General features: G+C 38.7%; 1 protein-coding gene across 1 annotated transcript in view; it reads right to left on the bottom strand.

Annotated features, from left to right (window-relative positions):
- Positions 1-22,334, bottom strand: part of LOC138843052 (disintegrin and metalloproteinase domain-containing protein 32-like) — a 144,992-nt gene that overhangs the window by 107,024 nt on the left and 15,634 nt on the right. The window contains exon 3 of the mRNA XM_070068586.2: positions 9,332-9,393. Within this exon, the coding sequence (XP_069924687.1) occupies positions 9,332-9,393 (62 nt within the window). The remainder of the gene's footprint in view (positions 1-9,331; positions 9,394-22,334) is intronic.

The raw sequence follows: 22,334 nt of genomic DNA, 5'->3' as shown, positions 1-22,334 counted from the left end.
ATTTCACTATTTATGGCTCAGTAATATTCATTTTGTGCATATAACATATTTTCTTCATCAAGTCACCATCTGATGAAGACCTAGCTTAGTTATTATGAATTGGGCTTCTATAAACATCATAGTGCCAGTAACTTTCATATGCTTATTTCTTTCAAGATTTATTTATTTACTTATTTGAAAGATAAATAAAAAGAGAGAGAGAAGCAGAGATAGAAAGAGATATCTTCTATCTTCTCTTTCCCTCCCCAAAATGGCCCTAACAGATGGAGTTGGGCAGTTCTGAAGCCAGGAACCAGGAGCTTCCTATGGGTCTCCCAAGTTGGTGCAGGGGCCCATGAACTTTAGCCATCTTCCTCTGCTTTCCCAGGCACATTAGCAGGGAGCTGGATTGGAAGTGGAGCAGCTGTGACTCAAACCGTGGTTCATATCGTTTGCCGGCACCACATGCAGACGTTTCCCCAACTATGCCACAGGGCCAGCCCCACATATGCTAATTTCTTTTCCTTAGGCTATATTCCCAAGAGTAGAGCAGCTGGGTCATACAGTAGATCTATTTTTAGTTTTCTGAGGAATCTCCATAATGTCTTCCAATAATGGTTGTACCAGTTTATGATGCCATAAACAGAGCAGTATAACTTTTTCTCCAAACCCTCACTAGCATTTGTTATTTGGGGGAGGGGATGATAACCAACTAACTAGGGCGAGGGTGAGGCAATACATAATTTGTGGTTTTTATTTGCATTTACTAGGTGGCTAATGATCCTAAGCAATTTTTCATGTGTCTGTTGGCAGTTTATATTTCATCCTTTGCCCATTTCTTAACAGGATTAGTTCTTTTGTTGTTCAGTATCTTGAGGTCCCTATATATTCTGGCTATTAATCCTTTATCAGATGCAAAATGTGTAAATATTTCCTTCCATTCTGTCAATTGCATCTTCACTTTTTTTCCCCTGTGCACAAACTGCTTAGCTTGATGTAATCTCATTTGTCAACTTATGCTTTTATTGCCTGTACTCCTGGGGTCTTATCCAAGAAGTCAGTGCCTAAGGCAGTGTCTTGCAGATGTGGTAATCCAATTTATCCAATACAGTTTGTTGAAGAGACTTTTTCTCCAGGCAGTGATTTTAGCTTGTTTGTCAAAGATTAGTTTGTTGCAGTACATGGATTAATTTCCGGGGCTTCTATTATTTTCTGTTGATGTACATCTCTATTTTTGTGCCAGTACCAAGATGTTTTGACAATTATAGCTCTGTAGTTTGTCCTGAAATCTGGTGGTGTGATGTCTCCAGTTTTGTTTTATTATTTAAGATTGTTGGGCCAGTGCTGTGGCACATTGGGTAAAACCTCCACCTGCAGTGCCCGCATCCCATATGGGTACCAGTTTGATTCCTAGCTACTCCACTTCTGATTCAGCTCCCTGCTAATGCATGTGAGAAAGTAGAGGAAGATAGCACAAACCCTTGGACTGCTGCACCCACATTGGAGACATAGAAGCTCCTGGCTCCTGGCTTCAGATCTGCCTAGCTCCAACCAATGCAGCCATTTGGGAGTAAACCAGTAGTTTCAAGATATCTTTGTAATTCTGACTTTCAAATAAACACATAAATTTTTTAAAAGATACTTAAAATTAAAATTCCATATGAATTTTAGGATTTTTTTCTTGATCTCTGAAGAATGCCCATGGTATTTTCATTAGGATCATATTGCATCTGTAAATTGCTTTGGCTAGAACATTTTGATGATATTATTACTTGGGATCCCTGAACATGGGAGATTTTCCCATTTTTGTGTCTTCTATTTCTTTCAATAAGGTTTCCTAATGATCATTTTAGAAATCTTTCACATCCTTGGTTAAATGTATCCCAAGATATTTAAACTTTATTGTAGCTATTGTGAATAGAACTGATCTTACAAGCTTTTTCTCAGATAGAACCAGCATTGTGACTTAGTGATTTAAGCCACTTCTTGCAATGGCAACTCTGTAATATGTCTTGAAATCTGTTGGTGTCATGCCTCTGGGTTTGTTTAATTTTTTAGGATTGCTGGGCCAGTGCTGTTGCACAGTAAATAAAGCCACCAATTGCAGCGCCAGCATCCTATATGGGCATTTTTGGAATCCAGCTGCTACATTTCCAATCCAGCTCCCTGCTAATGAGCCTGAGAAAGGAGAGGAAGACAGCCCAAGCACTTGGGCCCATGCATCCACATGGGAGATCTAGAAGAAGCACCAAGCTGGCTTCAGCCAGGCCCAACTGCAGCTGTTGTGGCCATTTAGGGAATGACCCAACTGATGGAAGATTCTTACTGATTCTCTCTCTCTTCTCCCTCCCTCTCTCTCTCTCCTCCTTCTCCTCCTCCTCCCTCCCTCCATCTCTCCCTTTCAAGTAAAGAAACCTAAATCTTTAAAAAAAACTGTTAATTTTTATGTGTTAATTTTGTATTCTGCAACTTTTCAAAAATACTCTTCTATGAGTATCTAATAGCATCTTAGTGGATTCATTTGGTTTCCCATATAAAGAATCATGTCATCTGCAAACAGAAATAAACTAATTTATCCTTTCCATTTTATATCTCTTTGATTTCATTTTCTTGCCTAATGGCTATGGCTAAAACCCCCAAAACTATATTGAATAGTAATGAGGAGAGTGGGCATCCTTTGCTCATTCTTGATTTAACGCAAATGATTCTGGCTTTTACATATTCAATATTATCCTGACTGTGGAACTGTCATATATTAGCTTGTGCTGAAGTATATTCTTTTTATACACAATTCTAAAATGTTTTATCATACAATAATGTATTCAAATGCTGTCTCTTCTTCTATTGTGATAATCACATGGCTTATCCTTTTATATTACTCCTTAGTTGTAGAGTGATATATCAGGTTTATTCATTTGCATATGTTGGGCCATCTCTGGGATAAATTCCACTTGGCCTGGGTGGGTGATATTTTTAATGTGTTGTTGGATCCAATTAGTTAGCATTTTATTGAGGATTTTTGCATCTATGATCAGGGATCTTGGTCTACATTTCATTTTTTATTTTCTTTCCCTGGTTTGGAATTAAGGTGATGGAATGGAATGGATTTGGAAGTGTTCTCTTTCATTTTTAGTTCCTTCTTAAAAGCTTTGTAGAATTCATCAGTAAAGCCATCAGGTCCTGAGCTTTTCTCTTTTGGAAGGCTCTTTATTATTGATTCAATCTCAGTAAACATCAATCCCCACTTCTTAACAGTCCAATATTAATGTTATTATGTTCCTTTAGGGGAACCATATTGCCTTTCTTGTTAATTTTTCTTATGTTTGTTTGTTGGTGTTATGCTTCTGGGGTATCACTTGTTACTATTTCCTCTGGAGGATTTTTTTTATTGAAAGATTTTTTTTTTTCAGAAATGTGTCTCTGTGGCTCAATGGAGTCCCTGAGGTTTACACTGGAGTTTGAAGCATGTATTTTTGGAGGGGCCAGAGAGGTCTGGCCACTGTTTGCAGGAGTGGCAACATTCCAGGGTAACATAAAATTTGGGTGTGTTGTAGCACTTCTACTTAGAATGAGTAAGGAAGGTGATGTTGGAGGCGGCTAATGTGTTCACAGTCTTAGCCATTGTATGGCCAAGATAAACCAGCTGATTCCTCACCCAGAATGAGTTCGTGGTTTTTAATGTACTCTACCCTGTTAATTGTATGTGCCATACAGAATACTGACCCATTCCACATTTTCTCCCTCAAGGCCTCTGCAAGCTCTGTCCCCAGCACAAAGTGGGCTCTGAATTTCTGCAGACTGAGTGTGTGCACTGCAATCCAGTTACAATCTGCATCCATCTCAGTTCCATGGCCTTTGACCAGAACTCTCACAGTCACAGCATACAGCAGGATCCCTGAGAACTGACCATTTCAAAGCAAAGTTTACCACTGTTTACAAATTCAGCTGCAATTCCACATCAGTTCAGTCTGATTATTTGGAAGCAACATGGCCTCTTTTCATAGAGCAAAGTAGTCACCCAAAGCCCTTTCAAATTCCCAGGCTAGACTAAACAGCAGTGGAGACTGTGGGATTTTCCTAAAATCAAAGCTGCCAAGGGCAGGAGCCATAGTGTCTCCTCACACCTTTTCCTGGGATGATGGCATTTCCCAGCTGAGCGCCAGCCATATCTTTGTAGAAGTCATTTGCCACATGCAGCCATTGGTCTCTCTCCTCCCTGCCCCATGGAGACTCTCTTCTTTTTTTACCCTCTCTACACTGAAAATTTGTATTAATAGGTACCATTGGAACATGGTCCTTCCCTTGTTTTTCTGATATCTTTCTGGAGTTGAGGTCAGTGTTACTTCTCTCTATTCAGCCATCTTGGATCTTTAGTCTCTTTTGCATTCAAGTAATGTGAAGCCTCCAGCTTTGTTCTTTTTGGCTCAAGATTATTTTGACTATTCAGAATCTCTGTTAGATCCTTATGAATTTTAGGATTGCTTTTTTTTTCTCTGTGAAAAATGTTATTGGAATTTTGATTTGGATTGTATCAAATCTATTGATCACTTTAGGTAGCAGGAGCATTTTAACAATATTAATCCTCCCAATACATGAAGATGATCATATTTTAATTTATTTAGACCTTCTTAAATGCTTTATAGCTTACAGATTTTAACTCCTTGGTTAGTTGATCTCTAATTGCGGTGGGTGTTTACCCTAGTAGTTAAAAAGGCTATGTTAAATACTGGAAACTGGGGTTTGATATCCAGCTCCAGCTCTTGATTTCAACTTCTTGTTAATGCAAGAAGTAGTGATTGATCAAGCACTTGGATTCCTCCCAATATGTGGGAGACCTGGATTGAGTTCTTGGCTACTGGTTCTAGGATGACACAATCCCAGGAATTGTGAGCATTTGGGAATGAATCAGCATGTGGGAGACTCTCTATTCCTCCATCTCTTCCTCTCTCAATCCATCCATCACTCCCAAATAAACTTTAAAAATTTATTCCCAAGTATTTTTAATATATTGTAAATATATCTTCATTTATTTCTATTTTTTAAAATTTTATTTAATGAATATAAATTTCCAAAGTACAGCTTATGGATTACAATGGCTTCCCCCCCATACCATCCCTCCCACCCGCAACCATCCCCTTTCCCAATCCCTCTCCCCTTCCATTCACATCAAGATTCATTTTCGATTCTCTTAATATACAGAAGATCAGTTTAGTTTACATTAAGTAAAGATTTCAACAGTTTGCTCCCACACAGAAACATAAAGTGAAAAATAATAGATGATTTTTTATATGATGATGAAATCAGATCAGACCCATTGTCATGTTTAATCCCAGTGAGAGTCAAGTTGGGAATTGATAATTTCTTTTTTTTTTCTTTTCTTTTTTTCTTTTTTTTTTTTTTTACAGAAGATCAGTTTAGTATACATTAAGTAAAGATTTCAACAGTTTGCACCCACACAGAAACACAAAGTGAAATATACTGTTTGAGTACTCGTTATAGCATTAAATCTCAATGTACAGCACACTAAGGACAAAGATCCTACATGAGAAGTAAGTGCACAGTGACTCCTGTTGTTGACTTAACAAATTGACACTCTTGTTTATGGCATCAGTAATCACCCTAGGCTCTTGTCATGAGCTGCCAAGCCTATGGAAGCCTTTTGAGTTCTCTGACTCTGATCATATTTAGACAAGGCCATGGTCAAAGTGGAAGTTCTCTCCTCCCTTCAGAGAAAGGTACCTCTTTCTTTGATGACCCATTCTTTCCACTGGGATCTCACTCGTGGAGATCTTTCATTTAGGATTTTTTTCCCCCCAGAGTGTCTTGGCTTTCCATGCCTGAAATACTCTCATGGGCATTTCAGCTAGATCCGCATGCCTTAAGGGCTGATTATTAGGCCAGAGTGCTGTTCAGGACATCTGCCATTCTATGGGTCTGCTGTGTATCTCACTTCCCATGTTGGATCATTCTCTCCCTTTTTGATTCTATCAGTTAGTATTTGCAGACACTATTCTTGTTTATGTGATCCCTTTGGTTCTTAGTCCTATCATTACGATCAATTGTGAACAAAAATTAATCACTGGGACTAGTGAGATGGCATTGGTACATGCCACCTCGATGGGATTGAATTCGAATCCCCTGGTATGTTTCTAACGCTACCGTTTGAGGTAAATCAGCTTGAGCATGTCCCGCATTGTACATCTCTTCCCTCTCTTATTCCCACTCTTATATTTAACAGCGATCACTTTTCAGTTAAGTTTCAGCACTTAAGAAGAATTGTGTATTGATTACAGTATTCAACCAAAAGTATTAAGTAGAACAAAAAAAATACTAAGAGGGATAACATATTAAGCTGCTCATCAACAGTCAGGGTGAGGGCTGATAAAGTCACCATTTCTCATAGTGTTCACATCACTTTAACAGGTTTCCTTTTTGGTGCTCAGTTAGTTGTCACCTATCAAGGAGAACAAGTGGTATTTGTCCCTTTGGGATTGGTTTATTTCACTCAACATAATGTTTTCCAAATTACTAAGAGGGATCACTTTTCAGTTAAAATTTAAACACCTAAGAATAATTGTGTGTTAATTACAGAGTTCAACCAATGGTACTAGAACAAAAAAAATACTAAAATGGATAAAGTATTACATTGTACATCAACCGTCAGGACAAGAGCTGATCAAGTCACTGTTTCTCATAGTGTCCATTTCACTTCAACAAGTTTCCCCTTTGGTGCTCAGTTAGTTGATCTTATTTAGACAAGGTCATAGTCAAAGTGGAGGTTCTCTCCTCCATTCAGAGAAAGGTACCTCCTTCTTTGATGGCCCATTTTTTCTACTGGGATCGGGATCCCACTCGCAGAGATCTTTCATTTAGATCTTCTTTTTTTTTGCCAGAGTGTCTTGGCTTTCCATGCCTAAAATACTCTCATGGGCTCTTCAGCCAGATTCAAATGCCTTTGGGGCTGATTCTGAGGCCAGAGTGCTGTTTAGGACATCTTCCACTCTATGAGTCTGCTGTGTATCCCGCTTCCCATGTTGGATCATTCTCTCTCTTTTTGATTCTATCAGTTAGTATTAGCAGACACTACTCTTGTTTATGTGATCCCTTTGACTCTTAGACCTATCTTTATGATCAATTGTGTACTGAAATTGATCACTTGGAAAAGTGAGATAGCATTGGTACATGCCACCTTGATGGGATTGAATTGGAATGCCCTGGCACGTTTCTAACTCTACCATTTGGGGCAAGTCAGCTTGAGCATGTCCCAAATTGTACATCTCCTCTCTCTCTTATTCCCACTCTTATATTTAACAGAGATCACTTTTCAGTTAAATTTAAACACCTAAGAATTATTTTGTGTTAATTACAGTGTTCAACAATAGTATTAAGTAGAACAAAAAAAAATAACTAAAGGAATAAAGTATTAAGTTGTACATCAACAGGACAAGGGCTGATCAAGTCACTCTTTCTCATAGTGTCCATTTCATTTCAACAGGTTTTCTTTTTGGTGCTCGGTTAGTTGTCACTGATCAGGGAGAATATATGATATTTGTCCCTTTGGGACTGGCTCATTTCACTCTGCATGATGTGTTCCAGATTCCTCTATTTTGTTGCAAATGACAGGATTTCATTGTTTTTGACTGCTGTATAGTATTCTATAGAGTACAGGTCCCATAATTTCTTTATCCAGTCTACTGTTGATGGGCATTTGTTCTGATTCCAGGTCTTAGCTATTGTGAATTGAGCTGCATTAAACATTAAGGTGCAGATAGCTTTTTTGTTTGCCAATTTAATTACCTTTGGGTAAATACCAAGGAGTGGGATGGCTGGGCAGAAACAGATGTATCTATCTGACCAATGGAACAGAATAGAAACACTACAAATCAGTCCAAACATCTACAGCCAACTTATATTTTATCAAGGATCCAAAACCAATTCCTGGAGCAAGGACAGTCTATTTAATAAATGGTGCTGGGAAAACTGGATTTGCACATGCAGAAGCATGAAGCAAGACCCCTACTTTCATCTTACACAAAAATCCACTCAACATCGATTAAAGACCTAAATCTATGACCCGAAACCATCATATTATTAGAGAACATTGGAGAAACCCTGCAAGATATAGGTACTGGCAAAGAATTCTTGGAAAATACTGCAGAAGCACAGGCAGTCAAAGCCAAAATTAACATTTGGGATTGCATCAAATTGAGAAGTTTCTGTACTGCAAAAGAAACAGGAAAGTAAAGAGGCAACCAGTAGAATGGGAAAAAAATATTTGCAAACTATGCAACAGATAAAGGGTTGATAACCAGAATCTACAAAGAGATCAAGAAACTCCACAAAAACAAAACAAACAACCCACTCAAGAGATCGGCCAAGGACCTCAATAGACATTTTCAAAAGAGGAAATACAAATGGCCAACAGACACATGAAAAAATGTTCAGGATCACTAGCAATCAAGGAAGTACAAATCAAATCTACAATGAGGTTTCACCTCACCCCAGTCAGAATGGCTCACACACAGAAATCTACCAACAACAGATGCTGGCAAGTATGTGGGGGAAAAGGGACACTAACCCACTGTTGGTGGGAATGCAAACTGGTAAAGCCACTATGGAAGTCAGTCTGGAGATTCCTCAGAATCCTGAAAAAACTTATGTTTTAATGAAAGCCTCCTCTTTCTTCGTTTTCTGCCAGGTGTTTTTGAGTAAGTATATATACTTCCTACTTCTAATTTTCTTAAATTACCTCTCCCTAACACCATGCAATCAAGTCCCATTCCCAAAATTTAACTGAAACTCTTCTTCATTGTCACGAATTCTACCTAGCCAGCCTTTCTTAACTAGGTTTCCATCAAAGAATTAAACCTCAAGAAAATGATTTTCTCAATTTTCTAAAGGGCAGCATATAGCTAATGCTATTTTCAATAAATTATTCACTAGACCCATAGCAGTGCAAAATAAATTGCTATATAAAATTGCTATATATATTTTATATCTTCATGGTAATCCCATCTCTCTGATAATAGCCAATGTGATAGAATCAGTTATATGTTTACTTACTATGACACCACACCCCCATTATGCAGGGAGTCCTGCAGGTCCTACCAACATAACATCTTATAGCTCAGTTTTCAGGAGTAAGTGTAGTTTTCAAATTCCTAACCTTAATTCACAAAAGACTACATGAAGCATTAGACCAAAGAATTAATTAAATCACAGGGAAGTGGCTGGTAATCTAAGATACCTACATTGTTAATAATCAGTATATTTACTACTTTCATATTCTGTTCTGTCATTATGAGTAAACAGCTCATTAAAATAAAATTCAAAACAAAGGAATAAAAATTACCTTTGCTTAAGGTGTGCAGTATACAGTTTCTCATCAATTGGAATAATATAGGATATGTGTTCCTAGAGGATCCAGAAAAACTCAGAGTGAAAACAAATTTAATATAAGCAAAACAATAATATACATATCTTGAAGTAATGGTTTAAAAGTCTTAATGAAAATGTCTCAGAATACACGTGATTTTACAATTTGCAACAAGATATTTAAAATTTTTAACATTTGATTATATGATTCACTCGTACTATTTTCTTTTTTTTTTTAACTTTTATTTAATGAATATAAATTTCCAAAGTACGACTTATGGATTACAATGGCTTCCCCCCCCAAACCATCCCTCCCACCCGCAAATCTCCCCTTTCCCACTCCCTCTCCCCTTCCATTCACATCAAGATTCATTTTTGATTATCTTAATATACAGAAGATCAGCTTAGCATACATTAAGTAAAGATTTCAACAGTTTGCTCCCACACAGAAACATAAAGTGAATAATAATAGATGATTTTTTTAAATGATGATGAAATCAGATCAGACCTATTGTCATGTTTAATCCCAGTGAGAGTCAAGTTGGGAATTGAAAATTTCTTTCTTTCTTTTTTTTTTTTTTTTACAGAAGATCAGTTTAGTATACATTAAGTAAAGATTTCAACAGTTTGCACCCCCATAGAAACACAAAGTGAAATATACTGTTTGAGTACTCGTTATAGCATTAACTCTCAATGTACAGCACATTAAGGACAAAGATCCTACATGAGGAGTAAGTGTACAGTGACTCCTGTTGTTGACTTTACCAATTGACACTCCTGTCTATGGCATCAGTAATCTCCCTATGCTCCAGTCATGAGTCTCCAAGGCTATGGAAGCCCTCTGAGTTCTCCGACTCTTATCTTGTTTAGACAAGGTCATAGTCAAAGTGGAGGTTCTCTCCTCCCTTCAGAGAAAGGTACCTCTTTCTTTGAAGACCTGTTCTTTCCACTGGGATCTCACTCACAGAGATCTTTTTGCCAGAGTGTCTTGGCTTTCCATGCCTGAAATACTCTCATGGATTTTCAGCCAGATCCGAATGCCTTTAGGGCTGATTCTGAGGCCAGAGTGCTATTTAGGACATCTGCCATTCTATGAGTCTGCTGAGTATCTCGCTTCCCATGTTGGATCACTCTCCCCTTTATTTATTCTATCGGTTAGTGTTAGCAGGTACTAGACTTGTTTATGTGCTCCCTTTGACTCTTAGTCCTTTCATTATGATCAATTGTGAACTGAAATTGATCACTTGGACTAGTGAGATGGCATTGGTACATGCCACCTTGATGGGATTGAATTGGAATCCCCTGGTATGTTTCTAACTCTACCATTTGGGGCAAGTCAGCTTGAGCATGTCCCAAATTATACATCTCTTCCCTCTCTTATTCCCACTCTTATGTTTAACAGGGATCACATTTCAGTTAATTTTCAACACTTAAGAATAACTGTGTGATAATTACAGAATTAAACCAGTCATATTAAATAGAACACACAAAAAAATACTAAGAGGGATAATGTATTAAGTTGTTCATTAACAGTCAGGGCTATGCTGATCAAGTCACTGTTTCTCATAGTGTCCATTTCACTTCAGGAGGTTTCCTTTTTGGTCTTCAGTCAGTTGTCACCAATCAGGGAGGACATATGGTATTTGTCCCTTTGGGACTGGCTTACTTCACTTAGCATGTTGTGTTCCAGATTCCTCCATTTTGTTGCAAATGACCAGATTTCATTGTTTCTTACTGCGGTATAGTATTCTAAAGAGTACATATCCCATAATTTCTTTATCCAGTCTACCGTTGATGGGCATTTAGGTTGGTTCCAGGTCTTGGCTATTGTGAATTGAGCTGCAATAAACATTAGGGTGCATACCGCTTTTTTGTTTGCCAATTTCATTTCCTTTGGATAAATTCCAAGGAGTGGGATGGCTGGGTCGAACAGTAGGGTTGTATTCAGGTTTCTGAGGAATCTCCAGACTGACTTCCATAGTGGCTTGACCAGTTTGCATTCCCACCAACAGTGGGTTAGTGTCCCTTTTTCCCCACATCCTCTCCAGCATCTATTGTTGGTAGATTTCTGAATGTGAGCCATTCTATCCGGGGTGAGGTGAAACCTCATTGTGGTTTTGATTTGCATTTCCCTGATTGCTAGTGACCTTGAACATTTTTTCATGTGCCTGTTGGCCATTTGGATGTCCTCTTTTGAAAAATGTCTATTGAGGTCCTTGGCCCATCTCTTAAGTGGGTTGTTGGTTTTGTTTTTGTGGAGTTTCTTGATCTCTTTGTAGATTCTGGTTATTAATCCTTTATCAGTTGTATAGTTTGCAAATATTTGTCCCATTCTCTCGGTTGTCTCTTCACTCTCCTGTTTCTTTTGTAGTACAGAAACTTCTCAATTTGATGCAATCCCAATAGTTGATTTTGGCTTTGACTGCCTGTGCCTCCAGGGTCTTTTCCAGAAACTGTTTGCCTGTGCCAATATCCTGAAGGGTTTCTCCAATGTTCTCTAATAACTTGATGGTGTCAGGTCGTAGATTTAGGTCTTTAATCCAGGTTGAGTGAATTTTCGTGTAAGGTGTAAGGTAGGGGTCTTGCTTCATGCTTCTGCACATGGAAATCCAGTTTTCCCAGCACCATTTATTGAATAGACTGTCCTTGCTCCAGGAATTGGTTTTTGATCCTTGATCAAATATAAGTTAGCTGTAGATGTTTGGGTTGATTTCTGGTGTTTCAATTCTGTTCTATTGGTCTATCCATCTGTTTCTGTACCAGTACCATGCTGTTTTGATTACAACTGCCCTGTAGTATGTCCTGAAATCTGGTATTGAGATGCCTCCGGTTTTGTTTTTGTTGTACAAGATTGCTTTAGCTATTCGAGGTCTCTTTTGCCTCCATATGAATTTCAGCATCATTTTTTCTAGATCTGAGAAGAATGTCTTTGGTATCTTGATTGGGATTGCATTGAATGTATAAATTGCTTTTGGAGAATGGACATTTTGATGATGTTGATTCTTCCAATCCATGAGCATGGAAGATTTTTTCCATTTTTTGGTATCCTCTTCTATTTCTTTCTTTAAGATTTTGTAATTCTCATCATAGAGATCTTTAACATCCTTGGTTAAGTTTATTCCAAGGTATTTGATTGTTTTTGTAGCTATTGTGAATGGGATTGATCTTAGCAATTCTTTCTCAGCCGTGGCATTGCTTGTATATACAAAGGCTGTTGATTTTTGTGCATTGATTTTATATCCTGCCACTTTGCCAAACTCCGTATGAGTTCCAATAGTCTCTTAGTAGAGTTCTTTGGATCCTCTAAGTAAAGAACCATATCGTCTGCAAAGAGGGGTAGTTTGAGTTCTCCCTTCCCAGTTTGTATCCCTTTAATTTCTTTTTCTTGTCTGATGGCTCTGGCTAAAACTTCCAGAACTATGTTAAATAGCAGTGGGGAGAGTGGCCATCCCTGTCTGGTGCTAGATCTCAGTGGAAATGCTTCCAACTTTTCCCCATTCAATAGGATGCTGGCCGTGGGTTTTTTATAAATTGCTTTGATTATATTGAAGAATGTTCCTTCTATACCCAATTTACTTAGAGTTTTCATCATGAAAGGGTGTTGAATTTTATCGAATGCTTTCTCTGCATCAATTGAGATAATCATATGGTTTTTCTTTTGCAGTCTGTTAATGTGGTGAATCACACTGATTGATTTGCGAATGTTGAACCATCCCTGCATACCAGGGATGGATCCCACTTGGTCTGGGTGGATGATCTTTCTGATGTGTTGTTGTACTCTATTGGCCAGAATTTTATTGAGGATTTTTGCGTCTATGTTCATCAGGGATATTGGTCTATAATTTTCTTTCAGTGCTGCATGTTTCTCTGGCTTAGGGATTAAGGTGATGCTGGCTTCATAGAAAGAATTTGGGAGGACTCCCTCTTTTTCGATTGTTCTGAATAGTTTGAGAAGAAATGGGATTAGTTCTTCTTTAAATGTCTGGTAGAATTCAGCAGTGAATCCATCTGGTCCTGGGCTTTTCTTTGTTGGGAGGGCCTTTATTACGGTTTCAATTTCTGTTTCAGTTATGGGTCTATTTAGGTTTTCGATGTCTTCCTGGTTCAATTTTGGTAGATTGCATGTGTCCAGGAATCTATCCATTTCTGATAGGTTTTCCTGTTTGCTGGCATACAGGTCCTTGTAGTAATTTCTGATGATTCTTTTTATTTCTGTGGTGTCTGTTGTTACGTTTCCTTTTTCATCTCTGATTTTATTGATTTGGGTCTTTTCTCTTCTTTTTTTAGTTAGTTGGGCCAATGGAGTGTCAATTTTGTTTATTTTTTCAAAAAACCAGCTTCTCACTTGGCTGATTTCTTGTAGTGTTTTTTTGGATTCAATCCTGTTAATTTCTTCTCTGGTTTTAATTATTTCTCTTCTCCTACTAGATTTGGGTTTGGTTTGCTGCAGTTTTTCTAGGTCCTTGAGATGCGCTGAAAGCTCATTTATTTGGTACCTTTCCAATTTCTTGATATAGGTACCTATTGCTATAAATTTGCCTCTCAATACTGCTTTTGCTGTATCCCATAAGTTTTGATATGTTGTGTTGTCTTCATTTACTTCCAGAAAGTTTTTGATTTCTCTTTTAATTTCTTCTATGACCGATTGTTCATTCAGGAGCATGTTGTTCAGTCTCCATGTGTTTGCATACTCTCTGGGGTTTCCTGAGTTGCTAATTTCTAGCTTCATTCCGCTGTGTTCTGAGAAGCTGCATGGTATGATTCTAATTCTTTTAAATTTGCTGCGACTTGCTTTATGGCCTAGTATGTGATAGATCCTAGAGAAGGTTCCATGCACTGCTGAGAAGAATGTGAAGTCGGTAGATGTAGGGTTGAAAGTTCTGTAGATATCTGTTAGATCCATTTGGGCAATAGTGTCAATTAAATCTGCTGTTTCCTTGTTGATCTTCTGTCCGGATGATCTGTCTGTTTCTGAGAGTGGAGTATTGAAGTCCCCCAGTACCACTGTATTGGAATCTAAGTCTCCCTTTAAGTCCCGTAACATATCTTTTAAATAGACTGGTGCCCTGTAATTAGGTGCATATACATTTATAATAGTTACATCTTCCTGTTGAATTGAACCCTTAATCATTATATAGTGTCCCTCTTTGTCTCTCTTAACAGTTTTTGTATTAAAGTTTATTTTCTCTGATATTAATATGGCTACACCTGCTTTTTTTGGTTTCTGTTGGCATGGAATATCTTTTTCCAACCTTTCACTTTCAGTCTGCATGCCTCTTTGTTAGAGAGATGTGTTTCTTGTAGGCACCAAATAGTTGGGTTGTGTTCTTTGAGCCAATCAGCCAATCGGTGTCTTTTAACTGAAGAATTAAGACCATTAATGATTAATGTGACTATTGATACATAGTGACTTTGCCCTGTCATTTTCCCGGAGATATTTTCTAGTATATCCTTTGAGCTTCCCATGCTCTTTTACTGGTAGGTGTTCTTCCTTTCCTTCTTTCATATTGATGGCCGTGTTTCTGTGTTTCTGAGTGTAGCACATCTTTAAGTATCTTTTGCAGGGCCGGACGAGTGGCCACAAAGTCTTTCAATTTCTGTTTGCTATGAAAGGTCTTTATTTCACCTTCATTCACAAATGAGAGCTTGGCAGGATATAATATTCTGGGCTGGCAGTTGTTCTGTCTTAGCACCTGTGCTATGTCTCGCCATTCCCTCCTAGCCTGTAGTGTTTCTGATGAGAAGTCTGCTGTGAGTCTGATTGGAGATCCTCTGAGAGTAATCTGACGTTTCTCTCTTGCACATTTTAGGATCTTTTCTTTATGTTTCACTGTGGTAAGTTTAATTACCACGTGTCATGGTGAGGATCTCTTTTGGTCAAGTTTATTGGGGGTTCTATGAGCTTCCTGTACTACGATGTCTCTGTCCTTCTCCAAACCTGGAAAGTTCTCTGCTAGTATCTCACTAAAAAGGCCTTCTAATCCTTTCTCTCTCTCCATGCCTTCAGGAACTCCTAGAACTCGAATGTTGGTTTTTTTAATAGTATCCTGTAGATTCCCAACAATATTTTTTAGATTTCTAACTTCCTCTTCTTTTCTTTGGTTTGACTGTATGTTTTCCTGTGTTCTCTCTTCTAAGTCCGATATTCTCTCTTCTGCTTCACCCATTCTGTTTTTAAGGCTTTCTAATGTGTTTGTCATTTGATCTATTGAGCTCTTCATTTCAATTTGATTTCTCTTCACTATCACACTTTCCTGTTCTACTAGTTTCTGCGTTTCATTTTTATTCTTCCTTAAAATTTCATTTTCACGAGAGAGATTTTCAATCCTGTCCAATAAGGATTTCTGTAGTTCAAGGATTTGCTTTTGAAAACTTCTAAGTGATCTTATCATAATTTTTTTTGAAATCTGTATCTTGCATTTCTTCTATCTCATCATCTTCATAATCTTGGCTTGGGTTTTTTGTTTATTTGGAGGCATCATAGTGTCATCTTTGATCTTGTTCCCTCGATTTCTGTGTTTGTTGCTTGGCATAGTTAATTCTTCTTCCGTCACTGTGCGTTTTTTATTTTTTTTTTATTTTATACTATGTCCGTGTTAAGTGGACTGCCTGCTGTTGGAGGAGCCTTGGAGGCTTGAGATGGGTGTGGCCTGAGAGCTCTCCTTGGTTCTTCCTGGTTATGGGTGTGCAAAGGTGACACCCTCAGGTTATGTGTGGTAAATCTCTCTCTTTTTTAAATTAATTAATTAATTTATTTATTTATTTATTTAGGGGGTAAGTAATACCGCACGGCATGGCTGTGCAGAATTGATGGTATTTAGCTTCCAGTCTCTGGCTTCTACCCAAAGAGATTGTGTAGGCTCTGTTTCTCCTCTGGACTCCCACTGGGTTGCCTAGGCTACTGAATTGTAGTGACTCAGTTCCTTAGTTCTCCCCTGTTGTTATGTAAATCCAGAGAGGGGGCCTGCTCTTTGTCTCTTGCAAATTCTTCAAGCCTTGCAACCTTTGCAAGGTTGGCGGAGAGAGAAACCCCCAACCTTTTTTTTTCTTCTTTCCGGTAGTGAGTCTGCTGCACTTTCCAGCTCCCCTCTAGATTCTGACCCCCGTTTTCCCCGTCTTGGGTTATTGAGCTCACCTCCCCTTCCAGCGCCGATGTGTGGACTCGGAGCCCTGGACGTCCCAACTCTCCCCGCTGGTGTCTGTGTGACATGCACTCCCCTTCCTGCACTGGCGCACAGACCCTGCGGCTCCCGTGGCTCCACTCATACTATTTTCACAATATAAAGCCAATCTGAGCATTCACTTTGGATTAGAAATCTACATGCAACTAAACCATAAACTTTATGAAAGAATACACAATATGCAAATGCTTACTAACTTGTCATCACTGGGATACTAAGGCATTCTACATCAATGAAACTTACAGAAAAAATATCCAACAATTTTCTTTAAAAATTTTACTAAGATTCATTGCATGTTTCCTATAATTTTCAAGAAAAGATTCCTAACCAAAATTCAGTAGTCTTTGATTTTATCAGTACTATTTTCAAGTTAGAACAATGATGGAATAGGTTGGAGTATCCATAGCTGAATTAACCTAAGTGATGAGATTCTATCCAGCAAAGTAAAACATGTGAAAAGCAAGAACTGCAGCATCAATGAAAATGAAACTTAGCTAAAACATATTAAAAATAATGGAAACAAACATGGAAAATGTAAGAATTCAAGGGTCTGTGCAAATAATAAGCAACCAAGATTATGTATAAATTAAACAAGATAGGTGGTTTAAAGGTAAGTACATGGTCAAAAAGAAAACAAGAAAGTTAAAAATCATTCACTATAAATCAAGTTGATATCATGAAATTCCTGATATGACAAAACAAGAGCACTTCACCTCTATGGTATTTTCACTAAAACTTATAACTTCAGTCTACTCATGAGAAAACATCAGACAAAAATAAACTGCAGGGCCATATATGAAATATATTAGATAAAACATAAATTGTGGGTCATTATATATAATCTTCAAAACTGTCAAGATCTTGAAAAGAAAGGAGAACCGAAAAAATGAGCAAAGGAGATGGGGAAACATGCAGGATAGTCTCTGAGATAGCATTCAGGGACAGAAACAGGATGCCAGTTTAAAAACTGCTGAAATCTAAATAAAATCATTTAAGTAACTGTAGTACACCTCAGTTTTTTTTAATCTTTTCATAAATGAATCCACATTGTTATATAAGATGTAACATTACAGGAAACTGAGTGAAATCTATATGGGAATTCTTGTTGTTATCTTTGCACCACTTCTATAAATCTAAAAGTATTCCAAAATGTTAAAGCTTTATGCAGGGCGGTGGGGAGGGAAGGGTGAGGAAAGGAGAAAGCAGGGGACAGAGAGAAAGAGAAACAAACAAGAGATAAACTGAGGAAAGAAGGAAAAGAGTATAAAGCAGAAATGATGAAGAGAGGACCCTGTTACTGAAGTGGCATAGTGTACTAGTTTAAAATTTTTACTGGTAATAAAATGGTTCTTCAGTGAGTTTAATATGAATGCGGTAACTGAACAGAGATGTTGGAGACTCTTTATTTTCTGGTAAAGTGAACTGACATGCAAATAGTTCCTTATGTAGTACTTGGAGGAATAGTTCCTCAAAACAAGATCTTTATAATTATTAAGATACTAATATACTTCCTTTACCTATATTTTCACTGTGAGAGTTAGCATGAAATGCCTTTTATTTGCAGAACACATAGAGAAATTCAGCTAGATTCTTTAAGACTGTAAAGCGTTTTGATTATAAAATCCTAAGGTAATTTAGCAAATATTGGTAATTATGCATTGTAATTTCTGGAAACAACAGAATTATCTACTTTTAATAATTCATACCTCTGAAACTCCTTCCATAAGATTTCTGAAATAGTGCTAGCAGAAAATTATTTGTGAAGTGTTGAATAACATCAACAGATTCAGAAAACACTTTCTGGTTACTTACTCATTTATCCCCCAAATCACCCATTTTTTAAAAATATATTTTTAATAGAAATTATTTCATTTTTCTCATTCTTTTTAGCATGGTAACTTTATTCTTAAAGATTTATTTATTTGAAAGGCAGAATTACAGAGAGGCAGAGGCAAACAGAGACAAAGGCAGAGAGAGAGAGACAGAGAGAGATCTTCCATCCACTGGTTTACTCCCCAAATGGCTTCAATGGCTGAAGCTGGGCCAATCCAAAGCCAGGAGCCTGGGGCTTCTTCCAGGTCTCCCAAGTAGGTGCCGGGACCCAAGGACTTAGGCCATCTTCTATTGCTTTCTCAGGCAATAGCATAGAGCTGGATCACAAGTGGTGCAGCTGAGATTCAAACTGGCACCCATATGGGATGCCAGCACTGCAGTCAGTGGCTTTAGCATTTACACCACAGCACTTGACCCTAAAATATATTTTAGAAAAAGTCTAGAACTTCTATAGACATTTAAGAACTTGGGATTTTTAAAGTAGATTCATCTAAATTTATGGAAAGCTATGATGAAAATTACCTGTTTTATCAAAACTATGGACTTTGAGAGTGACATAGGTCTCCAGAAGCAGAGTCTGAAACAGACATATTCACAAGTACACTGTTCAGACAGCAGTATCAGGAGAAACCTAGAAGGGAGTGAAATAAGCAAGATAGCAGGAGAATTGAAGCTAAAGTAGATTTGGCTTTAGATTAATTCAACACCCAGGCAATCCATTGAAGAAGTTCTGGAATATAAATTGTGCCACAGTGTTTCCCACATTGAGAAAAGGGAGACGGATTTTGTGTCCCATTATCAAAGTTTTTGTTTAACGAATGTCCTGGAGGATGGAGTCAGGGAGTAAATCCCAGGAAACTCCAGGGTGGGCAAGTAATTCAGTATGTCACAGACAATTTAAGAAAGAAGACTTGCTAGTTTTTGCAGCAGTAATCCCCAAAAGCCAGGGAGAAGACAACCCACTCTGAACTTGGAAAGGGATTCTGGCCAGGGACTTGGGGTAGGGGACATACAAAAAGTATGTGCTAAACTTTGCCACAGAATATTGATCCTGGTGTCTTAACTGACACTTACCATACTCCTGCTGTGTCATCTATTCTAGATTATCCTCACTCTTAGTCATTATTTCTCCTATTCCAGGTGGTTTTCCAGGTGTGATGACCTAGACCTTCATCCCAAAGACTTCTAAGCCCTTTACTCTTGTGTATATTTTCCTATTTACAGTTAAAAATGGGCATTCAGATTTCAAAAACAAGTTTGGGGTTGGGGGCATGCTGTGGTGTAGTGGGTAAAGCTTCTGCCCGCAGTGCTGGCAATGCATATGGGTGACAGTTCGAGTCCTGGTTATTGCACTTCTGTTCCAGCTCCCTGCTAATGTGCCTGGGAAAAGCAGCAGAAGATGGTTCAAGTGCTTGGGCCCCTGCACACACCTGGGAATCCTGGATGAAGCTTCTGGTTCCTGGATTTGGACCAGCCCAGCCCCAGACATTGTGGCTATTTCTGGAATGAACCAGCAGATGGAAGACCTCTCTCTCTGACTGCCTCTGCCTCTCTCTCCCTCCCTCCCTCCCTCCCTTTTTTCCTCTTCCTCATTCAAATAAACAAATCTTTAACAAAAAAGTTTGGGGGACACACATAAGTGCAAGACACTTATCTCTATGCCCCCAGCATTCAGCAATGATACTACCTTCTTATTATTATCCCAACAAATTAGTTAATTATCCTGTCAGTGTGACAAATGGCAATTTCTTCCCTGCCCTAATGTTCTATGGTCATATAGCACCAAAAATTAGCCATAAAGCAGTAATAACTTTATTTACCAGAAGCCTACTGTGTTCCCTGGTAGAAGTATCCTCTCACTGGGTTCCAGGGACTGCAAACCCTCAGGTTCTAGGTTCTAAAGAATGGAATCAAACACTTCCAAGTTGGTCATTCTAAGTGATATAAAACAGAGGAATATCTACCCCTATTCTGTAGTACTTGGGCAGTGGTCATTCGTTTAATTACATACAACATTTTAAATCACAGTATCTCATCTTTGCAACTGTCATCTGTCAGCTTGAGTTTAAATACATTTTAAAATCATTAACCCATTATAGTACCAGACTTTCTGCTTCTAAACAGTAACACACATGATACTGATGGGTGGATTCCACGATTATGTGTCCAATGTCATACTTTATTTGCCATATATTATGTATGTGATTTGATCTTATGTTCATAAATCAAACCCAGTTGAAACCCTGGATATTAGTGGTGGTCAATCCAGTGCAGAGAGCAATGATCACAAAGTTATGTTTTCTATACTCAGAAATATGTATCAAGAACAGGGGTACAATTTTGTGGTTCACACTGCTTGGAACAACTGCATCCCCATATAAGTAGTACACGGGTTCAAACCCAAGGCCTGCTCTCAATTCCAGCTTCCTGAAATTTAAAAAATGAAGAAGATGATAACACAACATATCAAAACTTATTGGATGCAGCAAAAGCAGTGTTAAGAGGGAAATTTAGGGGCTGGCCTACAGTGCCAGCATCCCATATGGGCCCCAGTTTGAGTCCTGACTGATCCACTTCCAATCCAGCTCTCTGCTGTGGCCTGGGAAGCAGTAGAGGATGGCAGAAGTTTATGGGCCCCTGCACCCATATGGGAGACCCAGAAGAAGCTCCTGGCTGCTGGCTTCAGACCAGCCTAGCTCCAACTATTGCGGCCATCTTGGGAGTGAACCAGTGGATGGAAAACTTTCTCTCTCTGCCTCTGCCTCTAACTCTGGCTTTCAAATAAATAAATGAATCTTTAAAAATGGTAAATTTATGCAACCTTTGCCTACATCAAAGAACTGGAAACACATCAAATAAATGAGCTATCAATGCATCTCCAGGACTTTGAAAAACAACAACAAAACAAACCCCAAGTGAGTACTTAAAATTAGAGAATAAAGAAAATTGATACCAAAATAAAAAAAAAAAAACACAGTGAAATGAAGAGTTATTCTTTTTTTTTTTTTTTGACAGGCAGAGTGGACAGTGAGAGAGAGAGACAGAGAGAGAGAGACAGAGAGAAAGGTCTTCCTTTTGCCGTTGGTTCACCCTCCAATGGCCGCCGCGGCTGGTGTGCTGCAGCCGGCGCACCGCGCTGATCTGATGGCAGGAGCCAGGTACTTATCCTGGTCTCCCATGGGGTGCAGGGACCAAGCACTTAGGCCATCCTCCACTGCACTCCCTGGCCACAGCAGAGAGCTGACCTGGAAGAGGGGCAACCGGGACAGAATCTGGTGCCCCAACCGGGACTAGAACCCGGTGTGCCGGCGCCGCAAGGCGGAGGATTAGCCTATTTAGCCGCAGCGCCAGCCAAGAATAACTCTTGGGCTGGTGCAATGGCTCACTAGGCTAATCCTCCACCTGTGGTGCCAGCAAACGAGGTTCTAGTCCCAGTCGGGGTGCCAGATTCTGTCCCTGTTGCTGCTCTTCCAGTCCAGCTCTCTGCTTTGACCCGGGACTGCAGTGGAGGATGGCCCAAGTGCTTGGGCCCTGCACCCACATGTGAGACCAGGAGAGGCACCTGGCTCCTGGCTTCAGATCAGCATGGTGAGCCAACTGCAGCAGCCATTGAGGGGGTGAACCAACAGAAAAGGAAGACCTTTCTCTCTGTCTCTCTCTCTCTCACTGTCCACTCTGCCTGTTAAAAAAAAAAGAGTTATTCTTTAAAAAAATTAAATAAAATTGACACACTATTGGACCAACTAACTAAAAAAAATGAAGACCCAAAACAATAAAATCAAAGATGAAAAAGGAGGTATAGCAATGGATACCAAAGAAACAAAAATAATAAACAGGAATTACTAAAAACAGTTGCATGCTAACAAATTGGAAAATATGTAAAAAGGATTCCTGGAATTACACAATTTATGAAAATTGACTCATGAACACACAGAAAACCTAAACAGACCCATAACCAAGACACAG

Source organism: Oryctolagus cuniculus, chromosome 2 (genome assembly GCF_051225735.1).
Source record: "Oryctolagus cuniculus isolate XC-2025 breed Fujian yellow rabbit chromosome 2, ASM5122573v1, whole genome shotgun sequence".
NCBI lineage: Eukaryota > Metazoa > Chordata > Mammalia > Lagomorpha > Leporidae > Oryctolagus > Oryctolagus cuniculus.
Note: the sequence above shows the minus strand (reverse complement) of the source record. Positions and strands in the feature narration are given on the sequence as shown.